This window comes from Macrosteles quadrilineatus, unplaced genomic scaffold (genome assembly GCF_028750875.1).
Source record: "Macrosteles quadrilineatus isolate MER2022 unplaced genomic scaffold, UCM_ALF_1.0 Scaffold_1__1_contigs__length_201487025, whole genome shotgun sequence".
Classification (NCBI taxonomy): domain Eukaryota; kingdom Metazoa; phylum Arthropoda; class Insecta; order Hemiptera; family Cicadellidae; genus Macrosteles; species Macrosteles quadrilineatus.
Window position 1 is genome coordinate 180,117,421 of NW_026542594.1, and position 20,422 is coordinate 180,137,842.

The 20,422-nt window shown below is 35.2% G+C and overlaps 1 protein-coding gene across 1 annotated transcript in view; it reads left to right on the plus strand.

Moving 5' to 3' along the window:
• The window catches only part of LOC128990897 (peroxisomal acyl-coenzyme A oxidase 3-like), a 43,573-nt gene that overhangs the window by 505 nt on the left and 22,646 nt on the right, over positions 1-20,422 (plus strand). Inside the window, exons 2-7 of the mRNA XM_054413546.1 lie at positions 12,010-12,148; positions 14,857-15,015; positions 15,914-16,066; positions 16,776-16,923; positions 19,694-19,868; positions 20,144-20,259. Coding sequence (XP_054269521.1) covers positions 12,023-12,148; positions 14,857-15,015; positions 15,914-16,066; positions 16,776-16,923; positions 19,694-19,868; positions 20,144-20,259 — 877 coding nt within the window. The 5' untranslated portion in view covers positions 12,010-12,022. The remainder of the gene's footprint in view (positions 1-12,009; positions 12,149-14,856; positions 15,016-15,913; positions 16,067-16,775; positions 16,924-19,693; positions 19,869-20,143; positions 20,260-20,422) is intronic.

Consider the following 20,422-nt stretch of genomic DNA (forward strand, 5'->3'; position numbering starts at 1 on the left):
ATTATAAAATGACAGTTCTAAACTAAACCTAACCTTAACCAAACTGCAGTATGTGTAGGGATGTTGCTATACCACTGTCTTTCCGATATTTGGTATCGATACGGTATTGTAAAAAAGTATCGATACCAGCTTGGAATCGGAACTTAAGTATCAATAATATCGTATCCATTCGATACCAGTGACGTCATATTCTGATTCACTGATCTTTGATTAAAACTCGCTCCAGTAAGTTTATAGTATAGCCAATAGGATTCGAGGGTACACTTCCATATCTATTGGCACAAACAACCGAATGAGTAATATTGATTATTCAATTGTTTAATTCGACATATCGTTTGGTTAGTTAGGTTAGGTTTTAACCTTACCTACCTAACTAACCAAAACGATATATCGAATTATCGATTTATGGATCGATATTAAACTTACTCATTCGGTTGTTTGTGCCAACAGATATGGAAGTGTACCCGGATTCGAATTCGAGCTGCTAAGAACTACCTAAATACGGTATGTAAAAAGTTGATAAAATTGACCAAACACAGACAACCTTTGTTTTCAATGATACCGGTCCATCAGCCTAAATTGAAAAAAAAAGATTTAGTTAAATAACTTTAAGTGCCATCTTTATTAGTATAACTTATTTGATGTTAAATAGTCAATGGTTTCATTTTATTTGCTTAACACAAAGTTGCTAACATTGAGTTGTAGCCTAATAAAAATAACTCTTTGCAAAACCCTTAAGTACTTATACGTTATGTACAGTTCTAAGTTATGAATGAATAGTGAATCATAATTTACTCAAACCACATATCAGACAAGCTAGATTAAAAACTAAATAAATATTTGGGTAAAAGTCTGTTTGTTTTTTGGGTCACTGAATTGCTCCAGCCTTGGAAAACATCCGCTCAGAAGGCACAAGCCTGGCAATTTTACTCTGATTTGTCAGAAATTGCCTTCCGATACTTATGATACGATACTGGCTTCTTGGTATCAGCACCAAATAAATATCGGAACAACCGATATCGATACAATAACAGTAGTTCGCAATAAAAGTATCGATACCTACTGGTATCGATCGTATCGCAACATCCCCAAGTATGTGAGTAAATGTAAGACGTAAACTAAGAAAACTAAATGGATGGCCATATTGAAGAACATCCAAGCTGTTCAATCCCTTCTGCCCCGTTGTTGGGCCGAGATAGGACATAAGACGTCTAAGAGTGCTGTTGTGATTGGATCTAGGCTACTTGGAAAAGCATAAATTCACTTCACATAACATTTCTCCCACAGCAGGCTCTTGTGTAGGCTAATAAATTTCATTGGTGTGAACCTGGCAATAACTCCAGCCATAAGTAGTGCGCGCGCCCGAAAAAATCTATTACTGGCCGCTTTGCGGCAAAATACGTCTGCGATGCATATTACAGATTATGCCAACAGATAGAGGACACTTTAACGGACACGACAGTATCAACATTATGTACCTGGGGAGTAGGTTAAGGGGGGTAAAATGAGCAATAAGTAGTGCGCGCGCTACAAAAAATCTATTGCTGGCCGTATTACGGCAAAATACGTCCGCGATGCATATTACCGATTATGCCAACAGATAGAGGACACTTTAACGGACACGACAGTATCAACATTATGTACCTGGGGAGTAGTATAAGGGGGGTAAAATCGGCAAAAAGTAGTGCGTGCGCTACAAAAAATCTATTGCTGGCCGTATTGCGGCATAATACGTCCGCGATGCATATTACCGATGATGCCAACAGATAGAGGACACTTTAACGGACACGACAGTATCAACATTATGTACCTGGGGAGTAGTATAAGGGGGGTAAAATCGGCAAAAAGTAGTGCGCGCGCTACAAAAAATCTATTGCTGGCCGTATTGCAGCAAAATACGTCCGCGATGCATATTACCGATGATGCCAACAGATAGAGGACACTTTAACGGTCACGACAGTATCAACATTATGTAGGCCTACCTGGGGAGTAGTATAAGGGGGGTAAAATCGGCAAAAAGTAGTGCGCGCGCTACAAAAAATCTATTGCTGGCCGTATTGCGGCAAAATACGTCCGCGATGCATATTACCGATGATGCCAACAGATAGAGGACACTTTAACGGACACGACAGTATCAACATTATGTACCTGGGGAGTAGTATAAGGGGGGTAAAATCGGCAAAAAGTAGTGCGCGCGCTACAAAAAATCTATTGCTGGCCGTTTTGCGGCAAAATACGTCCGCGATGCATATTACCGATGATGCCAACAGATAGAGGACACTTTAACGGACACGACAGTATCAACATTATGTACCTGGGGAGTAGTATAAGGGGGGTAAAATCTGCAAAAAGTAGTGCGCGCGCTACAAAAAATCTATTGCTGGCCGTATTGCGGCAAAATACGTCCGCGATGCATATTACCGATGATGCCAACAGATAGAGGACACTTTAACGGACACGACAGTATCAACATTATGTACCTGGGGAGTAGTATAAGGGGGGTAAAATCGGCAAAAAGTAGTGCGCGCGCTACAAAAAATCTATTGCTGGCCGTATTGCGGCAAAATACGTCCGCGATGTATATTACCGATGATGCCAACAGATAGAGGACACTTTAACGGACACGACAGTATCAACATTATGTACCTGGGGAGTAGGATAAGGGGGGTTAAATCGGCAAAAACTAGTCCGCGCGCTACAAAAAATCTATTGCTGGCGCTTTGCCGATTTTACCCCCCTTATACTACTCCCCAGGTACATAATGTTGATACTGTCGTGTCCGTTAAAGTGTCCTCTATCTGTTGGCATCATCGGTAATATGCATCGCGGACGTATTTTGCCGCAATACGGCCAGCAATAGATTTTTTGTAGCGCGCGCACTACTTTTTGCCGATTTTACCCCCCTTATACTACTCCCCAGGTACATAATGTTGATACTGTCGTGTCCGTTAAAGTGTCCTCTATCTGTTGGCATCATCGGTACTATGCATCGCGGACGTATTTTGCCGCAATACGGCCAGCAATAGATTTTTTGTAGCGCGCGCACTACTTTTTGCCGATTTTACCCCCCTTATACTACTCCCCAGGTACATAATGTTGATACTGTCGTGTCCGTTAAAGTGTCCTCTATCTGTTGGCATCATCGGTAATATGCATCGCGGACGTATTTTGCCGCAATCTGAGAGGAGTGGGGGAAGACCCCTGAGTGATTGAACAGGTGCATGTGTGCTCTTCAATTTTTTCCATAAAAAAGTGGTTTTTTATAGTTTGTTTGAGATAAGTTTTATACCAAAGTGTTAAGTTTATTTTTGGGTATAAAAGTATGTGAGTAGAAGTTACTATTTTAAAATATTTAAAGAGTAAATTGAAGATTTAACAAAACTTTTTCCTGGAATTGCAAGATTATTTCTTAGAACACTGACAGCCGGTCCAGCGATAAGGAGTCCTGACCCTTGCACCCAAGATAACCAGGCTCACTTGAGTCATAGTAGCTATCCATGCAGTCTGTCAACTACTGTTATCAGCTTGTTTACAATCTTTGTTTTGACCAGGTGTCACTTATTTTATTTTCAAGCCAGATATCAGGAAATTAATTATTTTATTTTATTAATTCATCTGTAGATTTGTATACCAATTTTTATTTTTTAAAGTATACCAATATTTATTTTTACTAATTGAATTATAGAAGATGAGTTCTCAAAATGATTTTCTTCCTCAAGGATGGTCTAGGAAGGAAGTTCTACGCAAAAAAGGAGCTACAGCAGGGAAGAAAGATGTATATTTTTACTCTCCAAAAGGAAAGTTAATAAGATCAAAAGCTGAATTGTCAAAATATATTCAAGCTCACAACCTATCAGTTAATATTAATGACTTCAATTTTAGTACATTGAATAAAAATAATAAGCAACAGAGTGAATCTGTAATACTAAATTCTAGTGTGTCAGATTCCAATGCAACTCTAAACTCAATAAATAGTAGTATTGTAAGTACTGATCCTACAGATGGGGATGAAACATATAATGTCAGTGAACAAGAAAAGATACAAGGAGGAAGTTTTCAAGTAAACTCTGTTCAAACACAAACATCTAGTGACTACAATAGCACTTTGCTAGCTGATGAACTGCTGGGCAAAAGCTTTCTCACAGACCAATCTCTAAATCAGTATTTCGAGCTACTAAATAATCGTTTTTTATTATCTAAGTCATGTATCATCCTGAACCCATTGATAAGTCATGCTATAAAGAGCCTAGAAGATTATTCTCATTTTTTAGATCCAATGCAGCTTCACAATAAAAACCTAATAGTAATTCCAGTGAATGATGCTATTGAAAGCTCTTTTGAAGGAGGACATTGGAGTGTAATGGTATGGTACAAGAATATAAATGCTTTCTACTATTACGACTCCTTATCGAATGCAAATATTGCTCATGCCCAGGTCATAGCTCATAAGATATCTGCCTACCTCAAGCTAACGCCAAGTGATTTCACACCGATAGAATCATCAAGACAAATAAATTCATACGACTGTGATATTTACATTTGTCTTTTTGTTGAAAATCTTCTCTATCATCTCATGAGTAAAACATCACCAAATTTTCAGACTGTTGGAAAAGTACTGGTTAGTGAGTTAGAACTCATAAAGAAAAGATCAGTACTAGCATATGTTCTAAAGAATCATGTATTTTTGTCAGACGGACTATTGTATGAGCTAATAACAGAATACACAAACTTTACTCATAAACAAGTTGCCAAACATGATAAAAACACCCAAACTCAAGAAAAATCACTCACACTCACAAAAAGTGGTAACGCTAGTTATGCGAGAGCACAGAAAGATGTCAGTGGAAGTAAAAAAAAGGCCAAGATTGCTGGCCAAGATGATAATAATATCGATGAGAATAAAGTAACACCTGAAGCCTGTACCCCACAGGGTATCCAGTCGGTGGGACTTAATATTTATGCTGACAGTCATGGTAGAAAACTATATGAGACTTTACAACCAAATCTCAATTTGAACTCAAAACTGTTTGTCAACACAAACCCAGGAGCACCTGTGGAGTACATTCTTCAAAACGCTGATGGTAATATTAAAAACCAATGCAGCAAAGACACTGCTGTAATAATTGCTGGAGCTAACAATGTTGAAAAAATGTTAAATGCAAATCTTAATCCATCGAAAGAAATTCCAGAACAATTTGAAAATTTCATAAAAAAACATAGTCACACAAGAATCCTTTTTGTTCCTCTGTTCCACAGATTCGACCTCTTTCCTCAGCATATTGTTAATAGAGAAATTCGACAAGTAAACCATATTTTAAAAATCAAGAACTTCAAATTGGTAGACTGCTCTTTGTTACGTCGACACCATTTTACACAACATGGACAGCACCTTAATGGGACTGGGAAAAAACTGTTGTGTGAACAAATTGTTAAAGCAATAAAAATTGACACTCAATCACCAGACACATCTCATAATAACATTACGGTACCTGAAGAAAAATTGGGCATACAAATTATTGAATGTGGAATGACTGAAGTTTTTAAAAAGTATGGTGAAGACAAGAATGCAGCATTTTCCCACTGTATCTCGGCAGACTTTACATCAGACAGACATATGAGTGCTGGAGTGGCTGTCAAATTCAAGAGCTATTTTGGTAAGCCAGACTATGGAAACTACTGTGACAAGCACCTGACATTTCAAGAAACACCTAAAGGGTCAGTTTACAGCCTGGTGACTAAGCCTGTGTATTTCTCAAAGCCAGGTAGGAATGAGTATAATGCGGCATTTCAAGAGCTCATCATGGATTTTCGAAAGAGAAACTTTACGACATTAGTATGCTCGCCAATGGGTTGTATAAGAGACAACATTTCAATAGACTTATTCGCCTCAAATATTGTCAACTTCCAACTTAAAACAAAAGCAAAAGTCACCATAGTAACATACAACCAAAACTCTTACAGAGCCTTGAGGAATGGACTGTCTCAAGATATGTTTGTGAAACAACTCAGGGCTGCTATCTCCGCTGAACACAACAGACAGATGCAGGACACCATACAAACATCAGCCTCCACCACCACCACAGTTACACCTCTGCCACCACCACAGAACAGCCCTAGCCAGCCACGAGTCTCACCAGGACATCTCACATATGCTGAAGCAGCAGCGCAGGATTCTAGTGATTGTTGTGAGAGTCAACAATCCAGTCATCTTGCTTCTCCTACACAAAGCTCTACACCTCTGAAGCCTCTAGCAGTGAGTGATGTGGGGGGGAATAAAGCCAATCTGGGGAGTGCAGTGGTTAGTGATGTGATGGAAGCAGATATATCCAGACCAACCTCAGAACAAAAGGAGTCTTTTTTAGCTTTAGCTCAACCCAACCAAAATTTAATGAAAACAAATTAGCTTTAAGTATTTACCACCAAAATATTAGAGGTATAGTGTCATCATTAGAACCGTTAGATGTAACTTTAACTGAACTTGATCCTAGTATAGTTGTCTTGACTGAGCACAAAATGTTAACTTCAACTTTCCCAAGACTAAATATTAATGGCTATAACCTCGTTGCCAGTTTTGGTCGCAAAAAGTCTAGAGGTGGCGGGGTTGTAATTTTATCAAAACCATATATTCATTGCAAAGAAATTGTTTTGTCTGAAATCCAAGACCTTATATCTGAAAATATTTTTGAATGTTGTATGATAGAGGTAGATAAGGTAATTAAAGGCGGTAAATTACTCATTATTGGTTGTTACAGGAATCCTATTAAACATAATGAAGCAGAATTTATTCGCAGACTAAATATAATGCTTGAAGTTTTGAATTTTAAATATAAACACGTGGTTTTCATGGGGGATATAAATATTGACTTATTACAATTGAATAATAGTAATAGTAAAATGTTATTAAACATTGTAGTAGCAAATGGATTTAAGTCTCTGGTTGATTTTCCAACCAGGATTACTGAATCAACTGAAACAGCAATAGATCATGTTTTTACAAATTTAGACAGCCAATTTTATAAATTAGTCGGTATTAACACACAACTTTCAGACCACGATGGACAAATTCTAGAAATTATAAATAAACATAAAAATCAAATGTTAAATAATTCTTCTCAATTTTATTATGAATTCAAAAGAAAATTCAGCGACTCCAATATTGAACAATTTATTAATATTTTACAAAATGAAACTTGGTTAGATCTTTTCTTATCACCGGTTGAAAATAAGTATGACATATTTCATAAAACTTTCATTGGTCATTTTAATGAATGCTTCCCTAAAACTCTTTCAAGACAGCACACTAAAAAGAAATTGATTTCTAAGGAACTTAAGACAGAAAGACAGGAAATTATTGATTTAAGTAAAACAGCGAGAGATATTAAATCCAAAGTTTTGTTGGACAAAGTTAAAAAAATGAACAAACATTATAAAGAAAAATTAAAATCTTCAAAAAAAGAATATTACAAAAAGAAAATTAGTAATTCTAGTAATGTTAATAAAACATCTTGGATGATAATTAATTCTGAAGTAGGAACTGGCTCTTTAAAAACTGAAAATATAAATTTAAAAATAAATGATGATGTTTGTTCTGATCCTTTATTGATTTGTAATCAGTTCATTGATTATTTTGCAAATATTGTGGATGACAGTGTCTTGTCGAATCTAGAGCAAGCCAGAGATGATCATAGCAGTAGTAATACTGGGAGTGAGATACTTCCATGTGACAGGAAATTTGGTTTTAGCTTTGTTGATGAGAAGGACATAGATGCTATTATCTGCAGCCTAAAAAATTCTTTCAGTATGGGGTATGATGATGTCCCTGTGGTACTTCTAAAAAAAGCGAAATCAGTCTTACTAAAACCTATTGCTCATCTTATAAATTCTTCCTTAATTTCAGGTATTTTCCCCAACAAACTTAAGATTACAAAATTAAAACCACTCTTCAAAAAAGGAGACAAGAAAATTGTATCAAACTATCGCCCTATAGCATTGTTACCAGCTATCTCAAAAATTTATGAAAAAGTAGTTTATAATCAACTGGTAAATTTTTTGGAAAAAAATCATCTATTTGAGGACTGTCAACATGGCTTCCGCTATGGTCGGTCTGTTATTACAGCTGCCACAGACTTCATTGAATCTGTTATAGATAGTCTAGACAATAAAGGTAAAGTTGCGGGTCTATTCATGGACATTAGCAAAGCCTTTGATTCAATATCACATGATTTATTAATTTTGAAATTGAGTAAATTAGGAATTAAAAACAATACTTTAAACTGGCTAAAATCTTACCTTCATGATAGAAAACAGTTTGTCGAAATTATTTACCATAACAACAAAAATTATAAAATCCCTTATCGTTCCGATATTACAGCAGTTAAATATGGGGTGCCACAGGGATCCATTTTAGGTCCCCTTTTATTTATTTGCTATTTAAGAGACTTCCCTCAGCTTTCTGATTTCAGTAAACTTTGTCTTTATGCTGATGACACCAATTTGAAAATCACTGCATCAACCGTTGCTGAATTAGAAGTTAAAATTAATTCCGACCTAACTCTCTTAAACAAATTTTTTAATGCCAACAATTTGCTTTTAAATCCTGAAAAAACTAATATTATTTGTTTTAAAACTCGATCAGCTCAAAATATAACTCAACCTAATGTTACCATATTTGATCAAAAAATTGAGGTTAAAGACAGCATAAAATTTTTAGGATTAGAAATAGAAAGTACACTTAAATGGAACCGTCATGTTGAACAATTACTCACTAAAATTTCTTCTGGCCTTTATGCATTGGTTAGGTTGAAAAATTTTTGTGAAAAAGAATCTCTAAAAGTTGTTTATTTCTCTTACATCCATTCAGTGATATCATTTGGGCTATCTCTTTATGGTGCAACTACTAAAGAAAATTTAAACTCTATCTTGATAATGCAAAAAAAAGCCATTAGAATTATTCGTAATTTACAACCCAGAACTTCAGTTAAAGATTATTTTAAATTAGAAAACATAATGACTGTTTATGGAATGTATGTTTTTGAAACTGTTTTATCAATAAAAAATAGATTTCAGGAATTGGAGCTAATCGGTAACAATCATGAATATAACACCAGAAATCGGGGCTGTATCGCAATGAGCTATCACACTCTGGAACTTTTCAAAAAGAAACCTAAATATGCTGGTTCAAAATTTTATAACAAAATTCCAAAAAGCATAACAGATGAGGTGTCAACCAAAAAATTCAAAATTAAATTGAAGCAGTACCTCATCAGCAAAGCTATATATTCTTTCGATGAGTTGTAGGAGGTAATGTCTAACTTTGCATAGCCTATATTGTTAATTCTAAGAAACCTTTGTTTTTCATTTTTCAATACCTGTATATTTGACACTATTTATGTATGTATTGTATACTACTAACAAATAAAGATTATTTGAATTTGAATTTGAATACGGCCAGCAATAGATTTTTTGTAGCGCGCGCACTACTTTTTGCCGGTTTTACCCCCCTTATACTTCTCCCCAGGTACATAATGTTGATACTGTCGTGTCCGTTAAAGTGTCCTCTATCTGTTGGCATCATCGGTAATATGCATCGCGGACGTATTTTGCCGCAAAGCGGCCAGCAATAGATTTATTGTAGCGCGCGCACTGCTTTTTGCCGATTTTGCCCCCTTATACTACTCCCCAGGTACATAATGTTGATACTGTCGTGTCCGTTAAAGTGTCCTCTATCTGTTGGCATCATCGGTAATATGCATCGCGGACGTATTTTGCCGCAATACGGCCAGCAATAGATTTTTTGTAGCGCGCGCACTACTTTTTGCCGATTTTACCCCCCTTATACTACTCCCCAGGTACATAATGTTGATACTGTCGTGTCCGTTAAAGTGTCCTCTATCTGTTGGCATCATCGGTAATATGCATCGCGGACGTATTTTGCCGCAATACGGCCAGCAATAGATTTTTTGTAGCGCGCGCACTACTTTTTGCCGATTTTACCCCCCTTATACTACTCCCCAGGTACATAATGTTGATACTGTCGTGTCCGTTAAAGTGTCCTCTATCTGTTGGCATCATCGGTAATACGCATCGCGGACGTATTTTGCCGCAAAGTGGCCAGCAATAGATTTTTTGTAGCGCGCGCACTACTTTTTGCCGATTTTACCCCCCTTATACTACTCCCCAGGTACATAATGTTGATACTGTCGTGTCCGTTAAAGTGTCCTCTATCTGTTGGCATCATCGGTAATATGCATCGCGGACGTATTTTGCCGCAAAACGGCCAGCAATAGATTTTTTGTGGCGCGCGCACTACTTATTGCCAAGTTATTGCCAGGTTCACACAAGTATAAATTTCTTTTGTCAAGCTTGTTTATTAAGGATTAATTTTATTAGTTTTAGCGAATTTCCCTTTAGCGAAGTAGATAACCGTAGGTCTCATGGTAAGACCTAGGCCCGGGACTGATTTACTTTTTCATTTTGATGTCCCCAGAGGCCAAAAACACCCTTCGTTCAAATTTGTATATAGGTAGGCTAGGTATATATTTATAAGATATCTTTATAGAGATGTATATATGTCCGTCTGGACGATAACTTGAGTAATTTTTGTCCGATTTTAATAAAATTTGGTTTAAAAGTGTAAGGCGGGATAAACTTGAATGAGTTTAACGAGCAACGGAGTTTAACAGGGGTTTTTATGGGGTAAAAATGGGGTTTTCTAATTTTTTACCCTTAAAACACAAAATTTATTAATTTTTCTCCAGACCTTTTTGAAGAGCTTAAAAAAAAACAAATAATTTAGTATATCAAAGTGTTTTTATACGGTGATTGGTTACGGAGAAAATTCAAAAAAATTGTTAATTCAAAATTCCCATGATAAGTTATTTTTATGGAGAATATTGTAAAATGTTGTAGTTGGCTTGTTTATGGATATATTTTTATCAAACTTGGCAGATTTATTTATTTCATACTAACTTAAGCTATTGATATTTTGGTATTTAATAAAAAACACACTTTATTAGTTTCCCTGTTGCAGCTATAACCTAGCTACCCACTCTTTAAACATAGGCCTAAATGTTAATTTAAAAGATCAATAATTGAAAGTCAATCCAGGCAAATAGAAATTCGCTTAGTCGGCAGGTTTGCTGCAGCGGGGTATTTTGTTTTACATTTTTCAACTGAATGTATTTTGAAAGGTTAACTATTGCCAAATAAACTTAATGAAGATAAAAGTAGGCCTAGTAACCTGATATAATTTTTGTATGATTAGTCAATGAATAGTCATCAATTCCATCTTAAAACAATTAAATATTGTGATTGATTTAGCCAAAAAACAAATAGGCCTACACACTAATTTTGGCTTACATTGTAGTTGAACAAGAGACAACATGGCATGCTACTTATCGAGGTGCTTTGTTACATAGTACGAATTTACTACCTTAACAATTCAAATTAGAGTTGTCGTCTATGTTTCATGAGAAAACTGTGAATTTTATGTTTCTGCTGATAAGTAATGTTTTGATTTAGGCCTATTGAAATTATGGTTTTATCGTCAAATGTCAGTTAGGCCTAAGTAAGTAAATCATCATAAGATATTTAGGCTATTTATCAAATCGATATTCTATTTTCTATGGGTATGCCACAGTCTCACTTTTCAGGCTTAATGATTAGGCCCAGGCATTTTACCCAATTTACCCAACTATAGCCTATGGGCCGTAGTCCTACATGTACATTAGTGAAAACAATGCTTTTAAATATCCAACCTGAAAATAAACTCCTTAACTTAAGTGAACAAACACTACATAACTTAGGCTAGCATTGGAGTTACTTACCATAGACAACCAATAACTTTTAACAAGAACTAACACACTAGGCCTATATTAATATTAATGATCTAACTATCATGACTATAACCTATAGCACTAGAATAAACGCTATAAGGTCAATAATACTAGACTGACGGAGTCTGGAACTTATTTATAAGCCCAAATTACAAATTTTATGTTTGTCTACTAGTTTTCTTGGAAAAATGGCAGGAAGTATTCAGCTTCAAGACTTCCCTCCTGGTCCTCTTGATGAGTATCGGAAAAAAGCCTCGTTTGACTGGAAGAAACTAAAAATTCTTATTGAGGATGAAGTCATTTTGAAAACTAAGGTACGTAGTTTTAGAGGTTATTACAGAAGTAAAAGTAAAATAAAAAAAGTTGCCTAAAATATGTTAAGAGGAGTTATACATAAAAAAAACTATAACAGAAACTTACTTGCAGTCATAACGTTAACTTGTGCCTTAGTCAAAGTCTAAAGTCCATTCACCGGAATCTTTGCGGAATTAAGTTATTATCATGACACATTTTTGTCACTACAGTAAGGCCTAATAAGTTAATAAGTATTCTAACTTACTGTCCATTATTGTTCTGTAAAACATTTGAATATCAATACACTACTATGTAGTAGTAGACACACTTTTGTCTCTTATTTAAGTTGTAAGTTCCCTATTTTATTTAAAATGACAAAATAACTTGATTCAGTTGGGCCACCAACAAAGTACTAGTGTCTAGATACTCAGAGCAACGAGTCAGCTCACCGGAGCAACAGTCGGGGCTGCACAATTTTTATTTCAGCTGCAGTTTTTTAATACAAGAGTGAAAATTTAAATACGTACGTTTTCATGTCCCTGGCCTTTTACTTCGTAGATACTGGATTTGTAGTTTATTATTATGTATTTTAATATTTTTTGGGACGGGGGCAACATGTTACACACATTTATTTGGTTTTAAATAGGTTCTAGGTATTTTTTTCGTATTTTTAAAGTCTCGAAATTCACGACCATGACGTGTCCCTAGGGTACATTTTCCAACTTTCACGCTGTTTTTAGACTAATTATTTATGCCGAAATATATCAAGCCATATTTTTATGTCATCAATAGTTATTAAACTTACAAAAAAGGAGCATATTATAATTTTAGTGTCATTGCAAACTGACTACCATGACAAAATAAGTCTGTCCCTCGATTTGGCGTCACGACCATTTGGGAAAAATTTTCAACTTTGGAGCACGACAGTGGCAAGCCTGGCGTCGATTGCGTCAGTTCGCTTTAGAGACTAGTTCGGGGTGTACGTCAAGTTTGTTGTGCCGGTTGTTTTGTGTTGAAAGAAGTAGTTACAAGATTAATAAAGGTAATTTTGTGTTTTTTGTAATTTTGGTGTGTCCATGACCATACATAGTCATTTGATGAAGTAGACGTGGGGTTAATTTTTGTTGATATGATATTTACATTGCTACATTAACCTAGAAGTCCACTTTGTAATCTCGAACATGAGGTGCAGGGCTACCGCCAGAACAGAGCCAAATAACACGTAATGTCCCGACCAAAGTTTCACGACCATCGCGGGTTTTTTCACGACCAATCCAGCCTTATGGATTATACTGTGTTTGGTCGTGACAATAACTTAAATATCATTGTAAATTGAACAGTTTAGTTCAATTGAAACACATATTTTTACTATAACTAACAGTATAGTTGAAGGATTGTTTACAAAGATTTAATTTTTTTCAGACAATTCACGACCGTACCGCTTGTCCCTGACCATCACGTTGATGATTTCTATCATAAAAATTTCAAAAATTAAAATATCATCATATTTCAATGTTTTATACACAAAAGAAGTACACCTCTATAAAAACATAACGATTTTTCGGGTCTCAGGTAAGTTTTTTCGGAGTTATACAAACTTAAAAAGATTTTATTGGCTTTTTTTCAACTTTTTGAGTTTTTTTATTTTTTTCTAGAAAGACCATATATACCAAAAGCTTAGTGAGCTGTTTATTGTATGATGGTCATAAAAGTAAATTAATTAATAGCAAAACATAGTTACAAAAATAATATTAACTATTTTTAATATTCAGTTTGATGTCCGTGATGGTCGTGACATAATTTCGTGTTTTTCCATCAAAGATGCTCTATTAATAAAAAATCACCAAAGATATTGCGTTACCATGGACATTTTATGAAACTTCAAATGTCAATGAAATTAAAAAAATAAAAAAAGTTTCAAAAAACGGAACAAGAAATTTTAAAAGTGCTTTTCCTGAAAACGTACGTTTTTAAATTTTCACTCACAAACAAAATGAGAGTTTAAAATTAGAAATAAAAAAATATTATAAAAACTAAAAAAATATAAAATTAAATTTTTAATTATAAAATTAAACTGTCATAACCTAACCTAACTAACCAAACTTGCTGATAATGAAAAAATTGAATGAAGGTTTACTAATCGAAAACATAGTTCTGTTCATAAAATAAAACTATAAATGCCTCAAATTCAATTTTATAATTTTTTAAATTATAAAATTAAACTGTCATAACCTAACCAAACTAACCAAACTTGCTGATAATGCAATAATCTTAGACAAAAAGTTTGTGCCATCGATGGGATTCGAACCTGGTACCATCAGACTCTCAGCCCGGCACGCTATCCATTTGACCACCGAGGCCGATGGCTCAAAACCGTATCGTTGTGGTACTGGTGTTCCCTCAGCCAATAGAATGCTCTCATTTTGTTTTGCTCCGGTGAGCCGACTTGTTGCTCTGAGTATCTAGACGCTATACCAACACAGTATGTTGTTGTAACTGTTTAGACATTAACAACTGAAAAGGCTACTCCTTACGAGCTCTAGCATCTTTTATGTCCTTATCATAGCATGAAAATATTAAATTGAAAAAAAAATTGAATAGAAGCTTGCTTTGCGTTCATTTTTATAACAATGCCTTGACCTAGTTATGAAAAAAAATACCACTGATAGGATACCTAGAGGTTACTAATGATACTAGTTCACCAGTCTTTCTTACAAATTTGATTTAGTTGGAGGTGTGGAAACGAATGGAAGAAGACCCACTCTTCCACCATTGGACTGAGACTCCGCCATTAGAGGAACAAAGGAAGATTGAATCTTTGCGGATGTTGAGGATCAAACAGTGGAATGTTTTGACGCTGGAGGATGTGGTGGAAGATATAAGGAAGGTAAAATGTTTCATACAATTTAAATACGTCTATTGTCAATCTATGTTCACATACAATAAATCATACTTCATACTTTTTTAAGTGAATTTCCCTATAGGGAAGTAGCTACTGCCGCAGGTGGAATGATAAAAATTGTGATGATAATTGTTGGGCACAGTAAGACCTAGGCCCGGAACCGATTTACTTTTTCATTTTGATGTCCCCAGAGGCGAAAAACATCAAGTGTTTCGTTCAAATTTATATATGTCCGTGAACGCGATAACTTGAGCAATTTTTGTCCAATTTTGATGAGATTTTGTTTAAAGGTGAAAGGCGGGATAAACTTGAATGAATTTGCATACCAGCATGATTGGACCATGGGAACGGGGTTTTATGTGGTAAAAATGGGGTTTTCTCATTTTTGTCCCTCATAACACCATTTTTTTTAATTTCTCAAGAGCTAAAAATAACAAATAATTTATATACTAAATTATTTGTTTTTTTTTTTAGCTCTCTCAAAGTGTTTTTGTTTGGTTATTGGTAACGGAGAAAATTCCAAAAATTGTAAATTTAAAATTTCCATGTTATTCTTATGGAGAACATTGTAAAATGCTGTAGTTAGCTTGTTTATGGATATATTTTGAATGTTATTTATCAACTTATAACTAAACCAATCATTATCTATTAATTGTCCATCAATGATTACAGTAAGTATTGATTGTTTTTTTTTTTTTTTTTCTTAAGATAGCTAGGCTACATTACTGTTTATTTACACATATCCCTACTTATTGTGAACCCAAAAAAAAACTGATTTTGTCACTTCCAGGTGAGAAAGATATAAAAAATCGTCACCAACCATATATGTTATCCGATAAATATCTTGTTTGCCAAGCTACAAGTTTTTTTTTTACTTTTTCAGTTTGTCGCAGTGACAACAGTGCTGTTCAGCTATTCCCCCTCGTTGGCCCTTAAGGTGCAACTGACATTCAACATGTTCCAAAACTCGATGCTGGGGATGGGCTCAGAGCGGCATTTCAAGTTCTTTGAGGCATGCGAGAAGAGTGAGCCGGAGGTACAGAAATACTTTGCACAACATCGTGTTATGATTACAAGAGTTTATTCAACTTCCTATAGTCATTTATCCTAAATAGCTGTTGAACTTTTGTATTACTTTCACATAGTCTAATGGGTTTTAGGAAACATTCTTAACTTCTAATAGATCATTATACTATTTTTTTATTGTTTCACCTTTACATCCCAAGATGCTAGGTGGTAGCCAGGAACTGTTTTACACATTATTTCTGGCTAGTCCTAGAGTGTCGTAGCATTATCAAATGGATAAAATCCATCGGTAATTGGTGGGATTTGAACCTGGGACCTCAGGTACTGAAGCCCTGAGCTCTACCTCTAGACCTGCTTGCTCCCCAATGCCATATATAGTAGAAGTCTACTGTATGTTAACTCTCCTATTCAATAGTGTTGAGTAGCAGCCTTTGTTTTCTTTTTGTAAATTTTATTTATTTTAACACAAAAACATGCTGGGTGAAGCATATAATGTATTTTCCACCTTTTCGATTCCACTAAACACATTATTGATGATATATTTTTTCTACTAAATAGTCTAGTCAAACTCTTGGTGCGAACAATTTTAACTTTTTTATGTAAATTTAATTTAATGTGAATGGAATCATAACTTTTTTTGTACGGTAATTGATCTTATTTCTCTGTGTTGGAGAATGATATATAATTTGATTTGACTGCAACTGTTACTATTGTGCTAGGTTACCGGATGTTTTGCTCTGACGGAGTTCTCCCATGGGACAGACACCAAGTCAATGCGGACAGAAGCTCGTTATGATCCTAAGACACAAACGTTCGTTCTAAACACTCCAGACTTTGAGGCAGCCAAGTGTTGGGTAGGCAGTCTTGGTAAGTGAACTCTAATTTAAACACTTCTTTTGGTAATCGGAGGATATTTTTGAAACATTTTGAGTAGCCTAATAAATCATGCTGAAAATCGTGTCCATTGGTGCTAGATTACTATGGTTAGCCATGCTTGATCAGGAGAACACGGATTTGGGTTTGAATCCTGTCTATATGAGATCCTGGAAAATTTTCCAAGGCCGCATTTATTTAAAGCCAGTTGGCGAGCAGGTTAGTGGCCTCTGTTAACTTAAATACACTAGAGTAAGGTAACCTGTCTACTGGACTCGTGTAAACGTAGCTTAAAAGATTGTGGAATCTAGATAGCCCATGAGCAGTTTGCATAGCTACAATAGCAGAGCTTGGAAGGAGAAACCTGCCTAAAAAGTTACAGTAGACTCCCTCTAGTTCGGCCACCTCGGAACCGGACCACTGGCCGGACAAACCGAATGTAGTGCATTTTAAGTATTTTAATCATGATATGTTAAGTCATTAACCTTGGTGCAGTAATAAAAACTGTATCGTTTGAAATAACGCTTACTCAAGCAAAACAAAAATTTCACAACACCGTGCATACAGCAATAAATCACGTAAAGAACAGAATAGAAATTCTAGTACTGCAAGCTACTGCTACCTTAGTCAGCATAGGCTACTACTAAATGTTGTTTCAGAACACAAGAATGTTGATAAAAACATTAAATAACTCATAAACAGCATAAAATTATAATACTTAGTCTTAAAGATAATAAGTAAAGTCGTAAAATATGATAAAGATAACAATGGATGACGTTAAATACCGCTTATTCTTTGTTCTTTGTTCTTTGTTTGTCTATTCTTTCTTTGGTTTCTCTTCATCCACACATGCAACAAGTTGCCACGGACTAATCACCCAATCACAAACTGTTGTGAAATAGCAAGTGCACAGCAGACATCAGTTGTGTAAAGAGCAGATGATTGTCAGTGCAAGCGGATAGCTTGACCTTGAAGCTAACGACTATTTCTTTGTTTTGCAAATAAACCGTGGTGTTTCAAAAACAATAATGGGGGAGGGAACCTACTAGATAAAAAATGTTCTGAAATATTTAATTTTACACTGCATTTCAACATATTAGACTGAAGAAAAACTATTTATTAAAGGTTTTTGGTATTTTTGAGGTTATGTAACATAGTTTTACATAGGTGGTAATATGCAACAATTCACCCATAGAAGCACCCGTCAACTAAATTGACATGAATTGTTTACTCATGGCGGGAAACTAAAGATTTAAGTTGAATCCTGTCAAAATTCATTCGCCCGCGACGATATGACTTGTCCTCCTGAGACCGGGCCGGACCATACGGCGGCCGATCCAACCGAAGCCGAACTAGAGGGAGTCTACAGTATTTCACTTTTAACAATTTCAATTTCATAAAAAAAAACTAGGATAGCTCAGAATCCTTACTGTGTGTGTGAGCCCTGAAAACAGATTTTTAGTCATTTTGATTTTTGTACTCATAAAATAGAGTTAATTAAAAAAGTAAATTACATAAGTTTAAATAAAAGTTCATTAAAGTTTAACATAACAAGATAGGCTAAAGACAGGGTTAAATCTTTGACTATTGATATAACTTGACATTCAATCCCCATGTTAGTCACCAGTTTTTTTAACCAAAATCCTCGTAGTTGTGAGCCACCAACAGATTGCTGATATAAATTTACTGATCCCTGTCAAATATACAAACTTTTTACCAAGTCAAACTCATAGAATGATTTATTGTAAGCTATAGCAACTCTGTTACGACCCATGTCAGCAACAAAAAAGGCATAAAATAGAATTTTAGACACTAGCACATTCTTTTTTAATAAAAAGTTGGGGACAGCTTGTCCATATAGATAGGATGTATACAATAGGTAATGGTTAAAGCCACTTACTGGAAAAAACTTCATAATTGTTGTGTTAAGTGTGTTATCTCTCTGCAGATTGATGACTCATGTTAAACACTGAAGGTACTATCTCACCTGATACAACAACAATCATGTAATGCCACTGATAAGCAAGGTTAAATGTAAACCTCTAAAGATTATAAATATTTAACTTGTTTTTACTGCATTCTGATTATTATTTTTGTCTGCTATACTAAAAAAAATATTATATTCAGTATTTATATTTAATATAATTTTTTTTTTAAAGTTAATGATAAAATATTCATTAGTTTTCTAATAAAATTGTTCATTACAATCAAGATATTCGGGACCTAAAATAGTAGGCCTATTTATCTCAATTTTCTACTTTCATTTACTCCCATATAAGGAAATTCACTCCCATTGAGTCTCTGTCCAAGACTGTACTAAATGTGATAACTCGACTAAAACATAACTCCATGTATCACAAACAATTTTTGGATCAGGTTTAATTATTGCTCTATAGTCTGTATCGAGCAACAATAAATCTGTTAGCTGTTTGTGGTATTCAGCGCCCGATTGTTCTCTGTGCGTTTGTCTCTACCATCTAGTAAATTGGCTTACCTTCAATCGAGACAAATCTGAGAACTTTATGTAGGTACAAGAATAAATATGGGGATTTTCAAAATTCCTATCTATAATTTCCAGGTTATGATCCAAAACCTTTTTTCTTGTTTGAATTTTCCTAGTTAACATTTATTGAAATAACGATTCAAATTTAATTTCCTATGGTGAATTATGTAATCAGCTTATTTATTACACTCACTACCAAGACAAAAACTATTTAAGTGATGCCACACAAATTACAAACCTATCCACTATATCTTTTCACAGGAAAAACTGCAACTTATGCAATTGTTTATGCCCGGCTGATCACTCCTGATGGAAAAGATCACGGGCTGCACGCGTTTGTTACTCCGATCAGAAACCCACGCACTCTGAGGCCCTTCCCAGGTGTGCTGGCGGGGGATATGGGCGAGAAGGCGGGGCTCAACGGGGTTGACAACGGGTAAGTGACGGTGGGTATTGATTCTTGGTCAATGCTACTATATCAATAAGATCGGGCCTTTTGACTAAGATGATGTCAATGTAAATATGCAGGATTAATTACGAAAAGAAACATATAGGCCTAAACGTTACTACTAAATCAGTACTTTCAGTTTCAGGTTAGTTTGTATTTGGCTATACAATTATTTGACATTGTCAAAGTATTCAGTTTAATAGGTTTACTGCATTTAAATTATTACCTAAGCAGCAAACCTGTAACCTTTGGGGTTTTTTTAGGTTCGTGATGTTCAACCATTACCACATTCCACGTGAGAGTTTGTTGAACCGAGGGGGTGACGTGACAGCAGATGGAAAATATATCAGCCCGTATAAGGACTCCAACAAAAGATTCGGTAGGTTATTCATAGTTGATTGGTAATAAAGAAAATAAGTATGTTAACTAATCGATACAATTTGTGGGAGGTAAAAACATTGACTTTGAATATTGCAAGTACAACAGGACACTAATTATCCTATTAGGACTGTACCACATTGGGATGGGCAAATATTTTGATT